Genomic DNA, 19,120 nt, shown 5'->3' with positions numbered 1-19,120 from the left:
TTCTTGCAAAGAATTACAGTCTTTGGGTATTTCCCTATCTCCCAATTTAATCACTTAATGCAATAAACTAAGACAAATAAAGCAATCTGAAATATAAAAACTATGTTACACAGACGTCAGATTGGATCTAAAAAAGTTGAATGTGTACTTGCCTAGCAAAACTTTGGCATCTTCCACATCAAAATCTCCATCTCCATCAGCATCATATATCCCAAGCTTGCCTAAAATGGAAAAAAAGAAGGGGTAGGGATGATGGAATTCAGTAAAATGTTTCCAAAGTAATATGTTCAACAAGTGTTCCTTATATACAGTTGGTTTTATATTTTATATACATATATATTCATGATTTAAGCCTTCCTCTTCTTAACCCAATTTTAGGTCACCTGGAAAACAGCAAAACCATATTGAGTACAATACCACATGGTCTAAACATGATACTTACTGGAGTACAGATTGGTATCTATTTCAATGTATAATTTTAGTGTCACATAAAATAACAAGTCTATAATTCAATTTGAAATTGTGCACTTTATCTGAATGTACTGAGGAAAAGCTAGTTACACATAATAACGAGCAATCTGAAAGAATGCAATCAAAGTAATATAATCACCAGTTTTCTTTCTTCATACTGACTGCTATTCTAGACACTTCACATATATAAAAATGTTATCTGACAGTTAAAATTATGCTAGATGGGTTTCAGTATTGGGTTAGTGGAACAGAAGCAGCAATTATCCCACAGAAAGTGTAAAAACATTCACAATCATTTCACCAATGGCTACCTAAGATTTACTGTAGCAAAGAAATTAATCATTATAATCAATATAAAGAGAATATCTGTGGATTTGCAGGGCTCTATCTCATCATTATTAATTATTAGCCATGGCATACATGGATAAGCAAAAGCAACAAGTCATAAATGATGGCTCTCACTCAGTGAAATCTAGTAAGGATTTTTAATACATGATCAAAACATTAGAGATCTTCCTTTTCTTTTATTTCAGCCACAGTAGCTCTAGCATATATAGAGTTAACACTCAGGCGAACATAGTCTCTTATAGAAAGACTAAAGCTATGGCATCTAAAAATTATGCTAAAAATTTCCTGGGATCAACAAATCAATTAGTAGGTCATTTAATACTTAATTAGTTTAACTTTGATACACCTCAATATCATGGCAAAAACTCAAGTCAGTCTCAGAATGCTGTAAGATCACAGGGAGGAGTTATAAAATTTAGATGTTCTTACAGCCTGTCAATTTACTATAAGCCTGCCATTGCTTTTTCCTGGAGGAGAAAACTGTCACCAACCACTAAAACAGCAGCAAAATTTCTACAAAAAAATGTTAGCCACTATTATCCTGTTCTCCACAAAAAATCCTACAGAAAATATTTGAATAAATTAGACTAAAATATAGTTTAGAAAATAAGATAGTTTGGTGGAAGCTGAATTCCAGGGACAGGTCCAGAATGGACTATATGGAAGCCATCACCATTCTATTGTAGCAAGGAAATCTAAATGATTGCTGTTGATTTTCAGGTTAAGGTTAAATAAAGTACATAGTTAGACATTTTCTAACATTCAGCTAGTAAAGAAGAATTCCATTTTCTCCAAGAATGGGAAGAGACGTTAGAAATAATAGAATGTCTGAGTCTTTCATTTGAATGATGACTGCAGGAACAGAAACAATTTTTGAAAAGTTAATATAAAGAGTAAAGCAGAATATGATTAGAATAAGGATTTTAATCCCAGGAAGAGTGAAGGAAGTTTGTTTGCCAATATCCTACCTTGAAGTACCTCTGACAAGTTATAACGGAAGTCCTTTGCTTTGGCTGCATGCATGGTAAAAATACAAAAACCATTATTTGCATCATCAGACCCTGATCAGGTTATAAATCAGATGCTACTCCTACCTTACAGTTCAAAGAATATTCTCCTAGATTCATCTGCATCAAAGATCAAGGACAAACTAACAAAGCATCTGTACATGTAATGTCAGCTGAACACTGGACAGATTTATTAACTCCTAACAAATATGAAGGTTTTTTTCTAACACTATTAGAACTGTGAATTTTAAACACAATACACAAAAGCACAGTATTAAAAGGCATCCTTTCATACCGGCTGTTCATTGACATATGTATCTTATATTTTCAAATGTGTTATGTTTACATGTTTAAATTTGCAAATTGGTGACGTGCTCCCTCCTATTTGAAGGCAAGACTAAATCTTCAGTCTTTCTTTCTGAAATCGGAAAATACTTCCATTTAATGAATGAAGATAAAAGTAGCGCATTTTCTGATGTATTGAATTATACATATTAAGATATGTAAGTTCTTACCTAGAACTTCTTCATAGTCTACAAGTTCAAACCAAACAACTGCTACTGATGTCCAAACTCCCAGCAGTGCTATTACCATAAACCAAGTGAAAAATGAGCTCCCAGAGAGGCCTTCTTTCTTCCCATTCTTGTTTCCTCCATGCTTTGTCTCTGTTAAAGAAAGACATGTAAACAAGGAAACTGGATTACTATTAGAAGGCATAATATTTTATTATAATAAAGTATGCATGTATGTACAAACTGTGCAGAGAAAGTATTCTATCATCACAGAATAACATTTCAGTAGTACAAGTGCTCAATAACTTTTGTAAGGCTATGTCTACACGACAAGCACTACAGTGGCATATCTGCAGCTATGCCCCTGTAGCATTATAGGGTAGACCAGTGGTTCTCAACCTGTGGCACACAGGCCACTTGCGGGCCAATCAGCACACAGCTGTGGCCCATGTGACATCCTCAGGCCCATACAAATAGTGTGTATATACACACACACACACACACACACACAATTTGTGTGGCTGTGGCCCACATAACACATAGGGAGCTGCATATGCAGCCTACAATAGTAAATAGGTTGAGAGCCACTGGTGTAGACGCTTGCTACAACTACAAAATGGGTTTTTCCCATCGCTATAGTAAATCCATCCCCTAGAGAGGCAGTAGCTAGGTTCACATAAAAATTCATCTGTCAACCTAGCAATGTTCTGGGCTCAATACCAGGGCTTAGGTCATCTTAACCCCAAGTGATGTAGCTAGGTTGACCTAAGTTTTAGACCAGTGAAAGTAACTTAGGCCTGGATTTATTATTATTAATAAAGGAGGTAATAATACTTTAACTGTAATAGATACCCAGAGTTTGCATATGCAGGCAAAACGTGTTTTTTAAATGAGTGAAGCTAATTTCATTGAACACCCTCCTCCTTAATGCCAGTGTATACACAGTTTACACTTTTAGATTGTTTAAAGTGGTTGTGTTTTCCCTAGGCTCCCACCAATGTGACAATATGACCAAACCAAAGAATCTAAGAGGTGTTAAATCACATATAACACTGGTTTTACAGGGATTTTCGATCTAGTTAAGTTGATTGAGCTAACTCGATTTAAGAAAAAAAAAAAAAAAACACACACACACACACACACACACACCACACACCGTCACTTGTGTAGACAGAGCACAAAAGCTAGAACACATCACAGGTTTTGATCTGGAATTCAGCCACCTTGTTTTCCCCTTCTCTACTGCTGAAAAGTATGAGGCAAATCAATAGCAGCAGGATGGATTTACCCATTTGCCAAAAGTTTCTAACACCTTTAAGTTAAAAGCAGAATTAGAGTATTATATACCCAATTCACAGGGCTAAATTGTAAAGTTACAATCTGCCCTTAATAAAGGGAAGCTTGTACCAGAGAAATAAATCTGACAGAGCATCAAAATTTCTCTCATGCATCCCCCTTTCTCAAGGGAGATGGTTACTTCACACCTTTTCATGGTATAGTTTACTCCCTGCTGCACGCCTAGCCAACATATTCTTGCTGGCAAGTGGTGGCAGACCCAGTGTTTTTCCTACTCCTCACCCACTTGCTTACAGAGAAGTATTAGGCAAGTAGTCCTTGCTCTCCCCTTCTAACCTTGCAGCCATTCATAATCTAAAAACAAAGGGGCCCCTACTCCCTTGCACTGTTGAGTGAAGGCCTCGTTAATACAGTCCATAGCATTTAAAGAGCAGTTACAGACATTAATGTATCCAGGGTACAAATCTTTGGGGACTGTTCCTGAAAACAAACCGAAGATAATGTTTCAGTTAACATGCCAAGCAAAGTAATTTAGGCATAAATTAATGGAAGGAGTAGGCCACTTCCATGAAGGAAGTTGGAACCTCCTAAAACTGAATATGCTTTTACGTACAGACTGAGTTAAGTGTGTGGGAAAGCACCTCTCAGAAAACCAAGATCCTACTTCAAATCAATCTAGAAGCCTTAATGCACTGCTCAAGGACGCGGTTTCTACTGAGAATGGTTTGAAGTCAAGGATTCAGTCGGGGGGAGAAAAAGAAATCAACCTGGATGAAGTACTGAGGAGGGGCTCCAGTACTGACTAACCAAAGTTCAATTTTTCTGTGGAAGAGAAAGACGACAACTAGCAGACTCCTCAATCTCAACTCCAGAAAAACAATTATTTGAAGCAACATCCATAAACAGCTCACTCATGAACTATGGTCCTCACCACGCACAGAATTCAACATTACTCTTGATATAGCTGGAGAATTTTTTAAGCCTTCCAGGATGTTTCTGGAACACATTAAATTTACATTTAAAGTTACAATGGAAAAATCCAGCAAGAAATAAGAACACTTTTTTTTTTTTTTTTTTTAAAAGAAAAAACTCATTAAAGTAAAAATACCAAAAGATTAGCCACGTTTTTTAAAAGAACAAAACACACACTACATTATAAACATTAATTATATGAATAAAACAGAGAATCAGGTTCTTTCCTGGATTTTCTCACAGATAAGGGGAGCCAATACAATTAGAAGGAAAAGGAATTAGTGGTTATTTAGAAGTGTAAAATACATGCATTTCAAACCCACTGGGGAAAAGTAAAAACTTTGCAAAAAGATATTAAATCAAAACAATACAGCAACTTTAAAAAGTTATTGTAATGGCTCAGCTTTTCAAAGGTTGCCAGACAGTGGAGTTAACCTGAATAGTTCAGGCCAAATTTTTACCAAATTAAAAAAAAATACTTTATACATTTTTCAAATACATAAGATTTAAGCATCATTCAAGTACTGTGATTAGACTTAATATGATAACGCTCATATTAAACAAAAATCTAATCAAATATTTGTTTGCCTTATTATTTATAGAATTCCATGGTGACAAAAAGGCAAAAGTAGACCTAAATGTTAAATGATCACAAGTTTAAAAAAAACACTAAACAGTTGTAGCCCTAGATAAATGTAGAGAGATAGGGAGAATGGTGGCCTATTTAGCTGACTTACATGAGAGAGGGACAGGGTGGGAGGAGAAATCTGTGCAGAAGAATCAGTGCCTTCTTGATCAAAAACATATTAAGCTAACCTTTTACCATATTCATTGCTTTATGAAAAGTACAGACATGGTCACAAAAACGGTTACCTCAGCTCAGTTATTACTGATGCAATATTACATGCAATATTTTCTATTTAATACTGTTCATAGAAGCAGACAATAAGAACAAAAAAGTGTAAAATTCTGTTTCTTTGAGATTCTAAGCATAACGTTCCCCTAGTATGATGTTTCCAATGATCTTTAGAAAAAGACTGGGACAGTTTAGCCTTATGCCCAGACATATACAAGTAAAGTTCAATCTACTAATGATTAATGAATAAAATCCACAAGGGAAGGTTGAGAAATCCACACAAATGTCTTGAAATTGCAGGCAAATGTAAATAAGGTGTGGTAATATATTCAGCAAAAATTACAAATCACATATAAAATGGCCTATTTATCTGTGCTGTCTCTATATATTCAGTAACTTCTTAGCCAGGAATTTTTTTTAATTCCTCATTTTTTATAAGCAAAACCACCACACATGCTTCTGCATCTGTGTTTAGCTGTATGTTCTAGATATAACTTTTACAATTATATAATCACACTTATGTTTCAGAAGAGTAGCTTAAATGGGTGTTTTAGAGCAGTCTATGACAAAGATCATATAAATAAAACTGCATTTGTATTTGCAAAAGCAAACATAGTATGATTCTATTTCGTACTTCCAATTCTAGTCTATACTTTTTTCTCACATGGCATCTTCTTTACTGCTATTTGTCTCTGGAGATAGGATTGTGTACCACAGAGCAACAAGACAATACCTCCATATAATACCGTTTTTTAAAAATTAAACAAGTAACCGAATATTACTGCTGTCCACTTCCACTTCTACAGACATCATTTGTTACAAGTATAGCTTCCATTTGCAAGCTTTGACTTGCAACCTTTGAGTCATTTGAACAAATTTTCTATGAAGAAGTCAAACAAAACAGAACTGCTCTAACATGCAACTATTTCTTTTTTAAAAAAGCAAATGTGGTTAAATTCTTCACCATAAGATTCATTCATCATTTACAGAGGCAAACAAACATATACAGAGTCAGAGCTAAAAGCTAGCAAACCATTACGGAAATACTAACTCTGGATTTGAACTCATTCCAGGGAGTTAATTCAACTTTGAAGCCCTTTCTCTGCACATATTATCAGCTATGTAGAAAGTAGGTCAGTTTCCATATCTGGTAAGCCATGGCTTACCCTACCATATGTCTTTATGCAGACACCATAAAAGCCTTGAACTGCATTATATCCCTCAATAACAAATGTTAAATGCCAGATATGACTGGTTTTCTATGAATAAAGAGGAACAAATTGTTTATTTACTTATGGTTTTTAGCATGTTTGGAAATTTGCTCTACTTAAAAAAAAGGCATGTTTAAGTGAAACATTCACATATAAAATAAAAATGCCTCCCATTTTAATAAGCACTATGCTAAAAAACAATGCAGAGTATAACTGACCATCTACCATAAAACCTAGAAAAAAATCTACTTCAGAATCATTTAAATAGCATCAAAATAGTTTGTGATGCAGAGCAAAATAGTAAACCAAATCCAAATCACCCACACACCACAATAAACTGGTTATTTTGTTGAGCAGGAAAGACATACCCAAAGCACAATTATGCATTTTTTTTTGTTTGTTTCTGCCAAAGGTTAGAATTATACCTGAATCTTCAGCCATGGCATTAGTATCCTTTATCCATGGATAAAATAAGTATTTTGGAGTCCAAAAATCAACATCCAAGGTGGAATGAGGAACGAGTTACCCTCTTTCTAGACTTGCAACAGTGGCAAAAAGAAAGTTTAATAAAGCTAACTCAGCTAGAACCTGACACCAGACCTGACTGAAAACTCTTCTCCGAAGCTATTTTTAGAGCAATCATCTTCACAAGCTACATGCTTTTAAGCACTCATATGGAAATCCAGTGCTGACGACAATCAAATCTACCCCCTCCTCTTAACAAAGCATCCTGGATTGGTCCTCTCTCCTCCCTTTAATATCTGAATACCAAACATACCAGGAAAATGACAGAACAAATTGTGCTGTTGTATTTTTTGTAATAAGCCATGCCTCAGTGCCTGAGTTCTAAGGGCACTAAATCCAGCAGTATAAATTAAAACAGAAGTCTGGACACAGAGATTGTCTGTGTAGCATTTATAAAGCTAGCTTTCACGCAGGAAACTTGCTTTGTGTTAGCACATACACACTACTTTTCCTAAAATCCTGAATGGATAGTTAATTTGAAACTTCTTACTGTCCACATTAAGGATAAAACACAGCTAAGGAACTACAAGTGAAAAAACCACTTGAAACTTGACTCGCTCTACTAAGAGCCTCTAGGAATTAGTTAATATTTATTCTCTCTGAGTAACTTCTAGATCAATTTGTTCCTTTCAACTGGACCTCAACTTTACCTCTAGCATTCTGAAATTGGATCAGGGCTACTAGCTATTTTGCATTAGCAAAAAAAAAATAAAGCTTGACTTCTCATATTCAGCAGCATAAATACAAAAAAAGTTTTTACTTTTTAAAATGGACATTTCTCTACAAAACCCATGTTGATTTTACCAATAATAGCCACATCATCTTCCTAGAAGCATAATGTTTCTAAAATAATGTTATAACTAAATACAGGGGTATCGTTCCTCTCCTTGTTTAGTTCTCTAAACCTGCGTGTGACTTACCATTTAAAATTAAACAAATTCAGTGATGAGCAACATCCCCAGTGATGTTCCAACAGGAAAATTAGTAGGTGACATTGTACACTCCATATATTTCATCCTCAAAAACATTCTCAATGTCTTTCATCCTCAAAAGCTCTCTTTTCTTCACTCTATTTAGGTCACAAAGTCTTCCCTACGCTGAGAAAACAAGAACGTGTATCTGCTAACAACAGTAGCCATGATGGAACCAGACTATACACAGAGATATAGCTAACTTTTTTAAATCACCAAATATGGGTACAGCAAATATTCTGCCTTGCAGAATATAAACATACTTGCTCTGCTTTTGTTGATTAGGAACCATAATTCCAAAAATACCAAATTACAAATAATTCACAACATTACAGAGGAAAATAAGGTGTTAATGGGGGATGCCATGATCATTTAATAAGCAGTAATTCACAAAAAGGTTTTTGAACAAGTGCAAAGAAACCACAGGCAATTAATTTTAAAATCAGGTCATCCACCAACTAAAAATTGCTTCAAAGCCTTTTTTTAAAAGGGCATAACCAAACAAAAGTTTTAAGATGAACTTTGAATCTAGTATGAATTGGCAGTGCTCAGTTCATGCAACATGTGATTCAAGTACAATGAAACAGGAATTTAATTCAAATAATAGGGAAGAGGCACAGAAGTAGTGGTGGAGACAGTGGCCATTTAATGGGGGCCAGTTAAGGTAATTACTATGTGTAGTCTGTCATACATGTATATCTGAAAATGCTGCTGTTTTGACAACTGTAAAGATACAGCATGTGGTTTTGTAGGAAGCTTTTGGTCTGCTATCATACCAGGTTAATCAGGGGCTCAAATTCAAAAGGCTCTGAAGCAATTTTTAATTGGTGGATGACCTGATTTTAAAATTAATTGCCTGTGGTTTCTTTGCACTTGTTCAAAAACCTTTTTGTGAACTACTGCTTATTAAATGATCACAGTATCCCCCATTAACACCTTATTTTCCTCTGTAATGTGAATTTGCAGAGAAGTTGGACATATAGAACCTAGGACATAGGTTTATAGGTCATACAGGATATATAGTTAGGTTAGATGATAGTGGTACACAAGGAATGGTAACCAAAGAAAGCTAATTCCTCTCTTATTTGACTTTAAAGTAAATTTTCTATTAAAGACTCTTTCCTATGAAAAATGATATTGTTAGCAGATGACAGAGCAATTTCCTAGATGTCTCCAATACTCAGTAACTTACCAAAGCAACTGACAACCTTTACACAGACTTCATCTACCTGACCTTCAGAATTGAATACTTTGATATATCAACAGCTTCTTATGTGTGAACTTTATATATATATTTTTAAAGGAGGCAAAAGTCTCTGCATCCTCCTTTCTACCAATTCCCCCCCCCCCCCAATGTCTGAATCTTCCATCCTGCTCTGATGGATTGTTGTTTTGCAACAGTATATTAATTATTTTATAGCTATACGAAGAAAAAACAGGAGTAAGTTAGAATAAAGTTGTTCAAACAATACCAATATGCTAACACTATTTGAGCTGAATTAGTGAGAGTGCAATGGTGAAATATTTCCCAAAAAGTCTAATGCAGACAAGGTTTAATCTCACTCAGCATGTTTTTTAGTTTTCATCTCTTTCTAAGGAAGCTTTCCACTGGCATGAACAAAGCCAGTGAATAATTTTCAACACTTTAAACAGTCTATTTAGATTTTAGAGAGCTGACATTTTTGTCTATAATGCAACAAATAATTTTTGGGCCCACACACAATACCAGGAAAGCTGGCAGCAACCTCTTTTTTTAGATTGCCTAAACTTTTCCACTATACATTTTCCATGTTTTTTTTTTTTTTTTTAAATAAATAAAGTTCTCACTCCACCATTTTCTGCAGAAAGACTTTGAAATTTTGTGGGTGATAGCCCTAGTGTCAAGGAGGTTATACACAAATACATATACTCATGTTTTAAAAACTTTTCAATCATATCTTTCCATGGTTTACTGGATAAACAGAGCTCTAAAGATCCGTTCTAGTGTCAAGTAAAACATGCACATTTTGAACATTAATTTGTTCTTTTTAAAAACTGCACATACCATTTTGCTTCTGAAGTAATAAAAGTACAGAAATTAACAGTCATCCTTAACTTTGTCTATTGGGCCTCCTTCCTTACCCCCAAACAATGCAGAAACAAAGGAAGAAAAAACCTTTCACCATTGAACTTCCTAGCTTTCTTGTGTTCCTGAATACCTTTCATTTCTGTGGGCTTGCAGTCTGGGTCCTTTAAGCAAACACACAAGATCATTTGTGCACATAGTAACTGCATTATAAATGCTACCTTTGAAATTATTTGCAAAATATATTTAAATCACATCAACTTCGCATTACTACAAAGGCAAATAATCACAACTTAGTGTTACATATTAATGTTTTACAAATACAATGTGCAGTGAGTCCTTAGAGCTCCTCAGTAAGCAGTTCCTGTATAGATTTTTTTTTTTTTTTTTTTAAATCAATGTACATTACAATGTACAATGTACATTTAGGTAAAAGTCTGCTTTTCAACCTGAAATTCATCATGCCAGAAAACAGTAACTTTTCTGTTCTTCACAAAATTGAGGAAATCTCATTTTCTACTATCCTGAATTATACTTTGGTTTTTAATTGGTTTCTAAACTTATTTAAGATTGGGTTGTGTACTTTACAGTGTTTTCATCAAAAGTGCTTGCTCTGAGTGCTGCATTTTATAAAATCTAGCCAATATGACTGTGAAGATATCTATCTAGATTCCCTTCCACAAAGTGGACTCAGAGCGGCCTGGAAGGCCTTAGCTTCAGGATTGCGGGTCTCCGGGAGCAGAGGAGTTGCCTCAACTGAGGAGCGGGGGCGACCAAACAAGAATACGAACAGGGCTTTAACTGAAGAAATATGGCTCATTTATTTAGTCATTAATATTAAGTAAAGAACATAAACAATACAAACATGAAACCAAAGAAGGATACAAAGGCCTAATATTTTTCTATGCATGCAATCATTTCTCAAAGTACACAATTCTACTATTGGTCATTTTATGTTTACAGACAGATAGTTGCTTGCAAACTCTCAGCTATTCCAATGCTTACAGACAGATGTTCATTTGTTATCTTAAAGCCAGTGCTACTTTCATACGTTACCAAAAGCGCTTCTCTCCTTAAGCCCCTTGGGCCGAGTCGATTCTGATAAGTGTTAGCCGTCCCTTGGACGCTGCTGGTTCATAGAAGGGCTCAGTCCAGCTACCGAGGATCCCAGCGGACTGCAGTCCAAAGTGCGACTGACATTCTGGGTTTAAGTACCCACAGGCTGATTACCAAACTGATCAGCTTGATTAGTATGTAACCAACCAGTGAACAGTGTCACTTTTGCCTTGTCATGTGACATGATCAGTGAGCATTTCTGCTCAGTCATCCTCACTTGTAGGCACTTCCAGGCGCCACTCAGCCAGGTGTGGTCAACCTGGTCAGCTTTTGTTTATGTTTGCCCTCTATTTGCGCTGTGCTAGCACCCGGACAGCTCTTATCAGGTCTTTCCAGCCCTTTTCACAAGCTATATACCGTACTTTACTATTCTATCTTAAAGCACAAAACCCATTAACTATTCTTTTTATATTCTACGCACAAGGAATTTACAAACTAAAAATCAAGAGCTTACAAGTTCGATAAGAAAAGACCGGCATAGAGCGAGAGACTAAGAAGAGAAATGAGAATTAAAGAACATAGAACACAAAATGCAAGGAAAAGGATTAAGAAGTAGACAGGTCTGGAATATAGAGGTACAATCTGACTCATCACAACAGATGATAGTTGAATTTGTGTATGAGGATGAGATTACCCAGAGATAAATTGTAGAGGAAGAAGAGAAAGGGACCTAGGACAGAGCCCTGTGGAACCCTCTCAGGAAGCTGGAGGGGGATGAGGATTCTCTGAGGGAGCAATCAGAGGTAGGAAGAGACTCATGAGAGGACGTCACAGAAGCCACGAAAGGACAAGAAATCAAGAAGAACACCATGGTCAACTCCATTGATGGCAGAAAACAGGTCAAGGAGGAGGATTATGGAGTTCTGGTTCTGAGATCTGGCTAAAAAGAGTTAATTACAGACTTTGTCAAGAGTGGTTTCAGTTGAGTGCAAGGCAAGCCCAGAAAGGGTAGAGGATGGAATTGAAGGAGAGGAATTCTAGACAGCAACTACAAAAAAGCACATACAATGAGCTTGGAGATAAAGGGCACAAGGAAAAGGCACTTTAGAGGAAAGCAAAATACTTTAAAGGTGAAAACAGAAGTTTGAACTTGATTAAATGGTGCACAGGAAGACAAGGCAAGGATTCTAACGAGAAAATAACATTTGGAATGTAAAAGAAAGATAATCATAAATGCTGCCTTTTGTATGAGCTGCAAAGGGGGAATACGGTATCAGGGAAGCCAGTAAGGAGAATATGGTAATCCAAAAGTAACTTGAAGGCCTGGACAAGTGTTTTTGCTGGGTGGACAGAGAGAAAACAAGGTTACTTACCAGTTACTGATGTTCTTCAAGATGTGTTGCTCATGTCCATTCCACTATAGGTGTGCACGCCCCTGTGCATGGTTACCCGGAACTTTTTTCCCCTTAGCAGATCCCGTAAGACCGGCTCCGGCACCCCCTGGAGCCCCATGCATATGCCGCTGTATATGAGGCTCTGCCAGCCCTATGCCCCCTCAGTCCCTTCTTTCTGCCAACTCTGGCAGCAGGGAAAGGGGGTGGGTTTGTGGAATGGACATGAGCAACACATCTCGAAGAATATCAGTTAGTGGTAAGCAACCTTGTTTTCTTCTTCGAGTGCTTGCTTATGTCCATTCCATTATAGGTGATTAACAAGCAATAACTTTGGAGATGGGTCGGAGTTACCAGTGAGCTGCCCTCAACACTGCTTTGCTGAACTCCAGGTCCTCTCTCGCCTGCTGAATGTTGGCGTACTGGGACGTCAAGGTATGCATCGACAACCAGGTGGCAGCTTTGCAGATGTCCTGCAGGGGCACTCTCTCCAGGAAGGCTGTAGACGAAGCTTGAGCTCTGGTTGAGTGTGCTGTGATGGTTCCCGGAAGCGGCACCTTTGCCTGCTCATAGCAGAACTTGATGCATGATGTACTCCATGAGGAGATGCACTGGGTGGAGACAGGTGAGCCTTTCATCCAGTTGGCCACTGCAACGAAGAGCTGTGTCCATTTCCGGAACGGCTTTCTGTGCTCAATGTAGAAGGCCAGGGCTCGTCTCACGTACAGCGAATGCCATCTCCTCTCCTCCTCCAAACCGTGAGGTTTGGGAAAAAACACGGGGAGAAAAATATCTTGATTACAATGAAATTGGGAAACCATCTTGGGTAGCAAGGCTGGATGCGGTCTCAGCTGAACCTTGTCTTTATAGAATACTATATAAGGGGGCTCCGAGGTCAAGGTCCTAATCTCAGAGACCCTCCTGGCTGAGATAATGGCCACCAGGAAGACTACCTTCCAAGAAAGGATGAGCAGAGGGCATGAAGCCATGGGTTTAAAGGGGGTCCCCGTGAGTCTCAAGAGGACCAGGTTGAGATCCCAGGGAGGCACCGGGTCACAGACATGCGGATAAAGCCTCTCCACCCCCTTGAGGAACCAGACCAACATGGGATAGGAGATCAGCGATCTCCCCTCTAGCGGCTGATGGAAAGCCGAAATGACTGCCAAGTGAACCTTCAACGAGGCCAGCACCACACCCTGGAGCTTTAGCTGGAGCAGGTAATCCAGAATCACCTGTATAGGTGAGAGGCTGGGCGGAATCCCCTGGGACTCCGCCCAACAGGTAAACCGCCTCCACTAAGCCCGATACACAACATGTGTAAAAGGCTTCCTGATGCCAAGCAGGACTTGTTGGACCTGCACCGAGCAGGCTCTCTCCCCCTACGTCAGCCACAGAGCCTCCAGGCCAAACAAGGGGAACAGTACTTGCTGAAAGAGCAAGGCTAGTTCCAGCAAGGCTAGTTCCAGCAACATGGGCAGAAAGAAGGAACTGAGGGGGCTTAGGGCCGGCAGCACCTCATATACTACGGCATATGCACGGGGCTCATGGGGGCGCCGGAGCCGGCCCTACGGGATCTGCTAAGTGGAAAAAACTTCCGGATAACTGTGCACGGAGGCGTGCACTCACCTACAGGGGAATGACATGAGCAAGCACTCGAAGAAGAAAATTGGTACTGGTTTCCAGTAATTACATAGAATGAGACCATTACCTTACGTTTAGCATAAGTGAAGGTTATTTATTCCAACTTCTGTTATGTTTCTAGACTTTAAAAACAAATCTAAGGTCTGTTCAGACAAGTTAAGGTTGAACAAACGGGTTTTTTCCCCCAATTAAAATGGATGTAACCTGTTATAAAAGCTATAAACTCAATTCAGTAAAAATAGGAAAAAAAACTATTGACGTTAGAGTCAGTATAAAGAGGGTTAGGTAATAAAAAAAAAAGTTGTAAGTACTATGCAAGAAACACTTTTTCATTGAAGCAAACTATTTATAAATAAATTATTTTCAGTCATATGATGCAGGACCTCATATGATGATGTTTTATTAGATTTATCCAAGGGAATCCATTTTACATTAAAAATACAGCACAACAATAGACACTGCTTGCATACACAGTCACTGAACTACCAGTATTAAGTCCTTACTTTTCTAATGAAGTTTTGGAGATATATGTTGAATGTCAGCATGGCTCGGTTGGGAATATTCTCCTCTAGTAGAAAGTTATGCATGGGTAAGCAGTGCAAGTCAGCGTGCTTATTGCATACAGCAATAACACGGAGGTTCCATACTTAAGCTGTTCCTTTCTAGATGTTCTAATGTTAGAGGTATATATAAAAAAAAAAGTAGAATTTTCATCAAGAATATGTAATATTTTTTCTTAGGTATTAACCATTAAACTTTGAGCATTAACTTTGTTAACAGGTGGGGTGGGCAGTTTTATTTTTAAAAATAAATGGTGGCACTTGTGTGGGAGATTTAAAAATTTTGCAGAGCCTGATGTCCTGAAGGCATCTAATTTATCTAAATATTCTTAAACTTCTTCTTTCCTTATTCTGACTTGGGTTCCTTCCGCTGTGCTGTTAATATTATGTTGAGCACCTGACCACCATTAACCTTTTTTAGTGAAGGCCGAAGTAAAATAAGCATTAAACACCTCAGACTTCTTGATATTGTCCATTATTAGCTCGCCTTCCTCACTCAGTAATAGACCTACAATTTCCTGCATCTTTCTCTTGCTTCTAATTTATTTATAAAACTTATTGTCTTTTGTCCCTTGCTAGGTGTAACTCATTTTGTGCCTTAGCCTGTCTGATTTTCTCCTTACATGTTTGTGCTAAATCTTTGTACTCCTCCTTAGGTTATACTCCTCCATAAGTTGTATCCCTCCTAAGGACCCGGGTTACAGTGGACAAGAAGCTGGATATGAGTCAACTGTGTGCCCTTATTGCCAAGAAGGCTAACGGCATACCGAGCTGCATTAAATAGGAGCATTGCCAGCAGATTGAGGGAAGTGATTATTCCTCTCTATTCGGCCCTGGTGAGGCCACATTTAGAGTATAGTGTCAAATTTGGGCCCCCCACTAGAGAAAGGATGTGGACAAATTGGAGAGACAGTCCAGCAGAGGGCAATAACAATGATTATGGGGCTGGAGCACATGACTTATGAGGAGAGGCTGAAGTAACTAGGCTTGTTTAGTCTGCAGAAGAGAAGAATGAAGGGGGATTTGATAGCAGTCTTTAACTACCTGAAAGGGGATTTCAGGGATAGTAGATGACAGAACTAGGAGCAATGGTCTCAAGTTGCAAGTGGGGGAGGTCTAGGATGGATATTAGGAAAAGCTTTTTTCACTAGGAAGGCGATGAAGCACTGGAATGGGTTACCGAGAGGAGATGGAATGTCCATTCTTAGAGATTTTTCCTGTTTTGAGCAGGGGGTTGGACTGGATGCCTCCTAAGGTCCCTTCCAACCCTGATCTTCTATGATTCTGTGATTCTTAGCAATCTGTCCATGTTTCCACTTTTTGGAGATTCATTTACGATTTTCAGGTTATGCATGTTGAAGCCATTATTGGCCCTTACTATTCTTGCTATCTTTCCTTCAAATTTGGATAGTTTGATATCATGCCTTCAATATTGTCTCTGAGAAAATGCTATTGCTCCTCAACTCCTTTTCCCCCATACATTTTCTTCACTGAACTGATTTTTTCTGGTCACCATGACTTTCAAGGTTTTAAAACTAGTAGATCCCATGCTCTCACATTTAGTTTTTCCCTATTGATTGAAAGAGGGTGGGAAAATCATTCCTGCTTTTTCAATTACCTATCAGTTTCTTAACTCTGAATGAACTTGTCAGTGAACTGAACTTGCTGAATAAAAACTGAAATAAAGAAAATATTCTCTCTGCCCCTGGAAAAGGGAGCTTTTGACAGCAACAGCTGACTTAGCACTTCAAATTCTGGTTCCAGGAGTGTAGACAATGACTTCCATTAGTACATTTTTGAAATTTTAAAGCAAGTCAAACCACTGAACTACTTATTTATTTTAAAATTTCATTTAAATGATTTTAATAGCTCAAAGTAGGTTTAGACTAAAATAGGTTGTCAATTTCAAATTTAATTGTAATAGGTTTATTTTTTTAAATACGTATTTAACTTAAATTTTTAAAAATCAGAATTTTTAAAACTACTTTTATCCACCCTGGTTGCTTCATTATTAATGGTTTACCTTATTAGTGTTGTAGCTATCAAATTTTGAAAAAGCATGCATACACACACACACACACACACAGTAGGTACACTTTAATTGCTTTTCAAGTGGGGAGATATTTCCAGACCAAAAGAATAAAATTCTAGAGCATCACTTAAAGTTGTAAATACCTCGGAAAAAATGTTAAATATGTAGATCTTAAGTATCAGAAAGCCAGGAAATTCAAGGTCAAGTTGATGGATTTTTAAAAAAAATATCTATAACTATGACAATGCAAACTAAAGGTTATTTTAGCTATATTAATTGTTTCTGTTATGAGTATGAAGGGTAAGAGACAGATCTAGATAACTGAAATACTATCAACTATTTCTGTTGTCATTAGTATGACAACAAAAATGTAACAAGCTATGCATATGTGTACACACACACACACACACACACACACACACACACACACACACACACACACACACACACACACACACACACACACACACACACACCCCCTCCATGATAGAACATTAAGGTTATAAGCTGCCTATCATGTTTCTAAAAGAGAGGTAGTTAGACAATCATGGCCAGTATTTTTCTAAGAGAAGAAAGAGTTACTTACTTAATGTAACTGTGGTTCTTCAAGATGTGATGCAGCTGTGTATTCTCACAAGCAGTACCTCCCCCCAGGAGGCGGGGCTTGAAGTCTACCTAAACAAGGATTGCAGAAGTGCTCTACCAAAGCTTGCATCTGCTCTGGAAGATGCAGTCATGGCGTAATGGTTTGTGAACGTATATATCGATGACCACATAGCAGCCCTGCAAATGTCCAATATGGAAACATCACTGAGGAATGCTATGGACATTGCTTGAGCCCTCGTAAAATGAGCTTGCACCCACTATGGGAGCGTAGCCAACACTATTTTATATGCCGTCTTGATGCAGGATGTTATCCATTTGGAGATCGTCTCTGAAGAGACCACTTGATCCTTCATGCGATCTGCATGTCACAAACAAATGAGGTGTAGCTCAAAATGGTTTAGTCCTGTCCAAATAAAAGGCTAGACATTGCCTGACTTCTAAGATATGGAGACACTGCTTCTCTGGAGATGAATGCAGCTACGGAAAACAAACACACTGGTAAATATACCTCTAATTTTAATGAAACAGAGACCACTCTAGATAAAAATTTTGGATGTGGTCGTAAAGTCACCTCATCTTTGGAGAATTGTATATAAGGAGGCTCTATCATCAGAGTCTGCAACTCTCTCACACACTCCTTGTGGATGTTATTGCTACCAGGAAAGCAGTTCTCTCACACAAGAGTGGAAAGGGACAAGATGCTAGGGGCTTGAACGGAGGACTCATCATAGCCACTAGGACTGTGTTTAGGTCCCACAAAAGAACGGCTCTCAGACCAGAGGATGTAGATGAAGAATCCCTTTAAGAATTTTGTTACCATGGCATTGGAGGAGACTGATCTTTCCTGAACAGGACAATGAAATGCTAATATTGCCGTTGGATGCATTTTCAATGAACTAAAGCACAAGCCCCAACAACTGAAAGCGTAGCAGCTATTCCAAGATGTCCTGGATAGAAGCCAGCATCGGTTGGATTCCGTTCGCTAATGACCGCATCAAAAACTGCTTCCATTTTGCTGAATAGACAATTCTGGTAGAGGACTTTCTACCATTGAGCAGGACTTGTTGGACAGCCACTGAACATTGCTCTTCTTCCTCATTTAGTCATGCATTAGCCATGCCATGAGATAAAGGGAGCTGGAGTGTGGAATGCAAGGTGCAGCCATGACACTGAATGATTATGTTGGGATGGACAGGAAGCTGCATGGGAGGCTGAATAGACAACGAGAGAAGACCGGAGAACCAGTACTATCTCGGCCACGCAATGTTAATGAGAATGAGCTTGGTCCAACCTACCTTGAGCCTGAGGATGAACAGGATCGGAGGAAAGGCATATAGAAGAGCCAATTGCCAGCTGAAGTGGAAAACCTCAGACAGCCTGGACTGAGGCCCCCTTGAGAGCAGAACAGACGACATTTCCTGTTGTCCCGGAGAACACTTGTCTTCAGGGACCATTCGTGACAGGGAAAAATACCTGGTGAGATGGTCCACGAGATGATTCTGAATCCCAGTCAAGTGAACCACTATCAAAGTAATGTTCTAGTTGATGCAGAACTGCTGCAGCCTGATCGCCTCTAGGCAGAGCAACCTAGAGCGTGCTC

The 19,120-nt window shown here is 38.2% G+C and overlaps 1 protein-coding gene across 13 annotated transcripts in view; it reads right to left on the bottom strand.

Moving 5' to 3' along the window:
* The window catches only part of ASPH (aspartate beta-hydroxylase), a 208,870-nt gene that overhangs the window by 169,865 nt on the left and 19,885 nt on the right, over positions 1–19,120 (bottom strand). For 7 of the 13 annotated variants that reach the window (XR_010920875.1, XM_067553718.1, XM_067553710.1 and 4 more), the window contains 3 exons: positions 2,342–2,491; positions 1,788–1,832; positions 153–221 (listed from right to left, as the gene is read on the bottom strand). Coding sequence is in view for 12 of the 13 variants with exons in the window: in XM_067553718.1 (XP_067409819.1) it covers positions 153–221; positions 1,788–1,832; positions 2,342–2,491 (264 nt within the window). In the remaining variant the exon portion in view is untranslated. Of the gene's footprint in view, positions 1–152; positions 222–1,787; positions 1,833–2,341; positions 2,492–4,565; positions 4,631–7,098; positions 8,487–11,290; positions 11,384–19,120 lie in introns of those variants that run through there. The other 6 variants (XM_067553707.1, XM_067553713.1, XM_067553714.1 and 3 more) reach the window with 6 other exon arrangements.

This window comes from Emydura macquarii, unplaced genomic scaffold (assembly GCF_026122565.2).
Source record: "Emydura macquarii macquarii isolate MOO-44397 ecotype Brisbane River unplaced genomic scaffold, CSIRO-AGI_Emac_v2 contig_1477, whole genome shotgun sequence".
Classification (NCBI taxonomy): Eukaryota; Metazoa; Chordata; order Testudines; family Chelidae; genus Emydura; species Emydura macquarii.
This window is presented reverse-complemented; position numbering and strand designations above follow the sequence as displayed.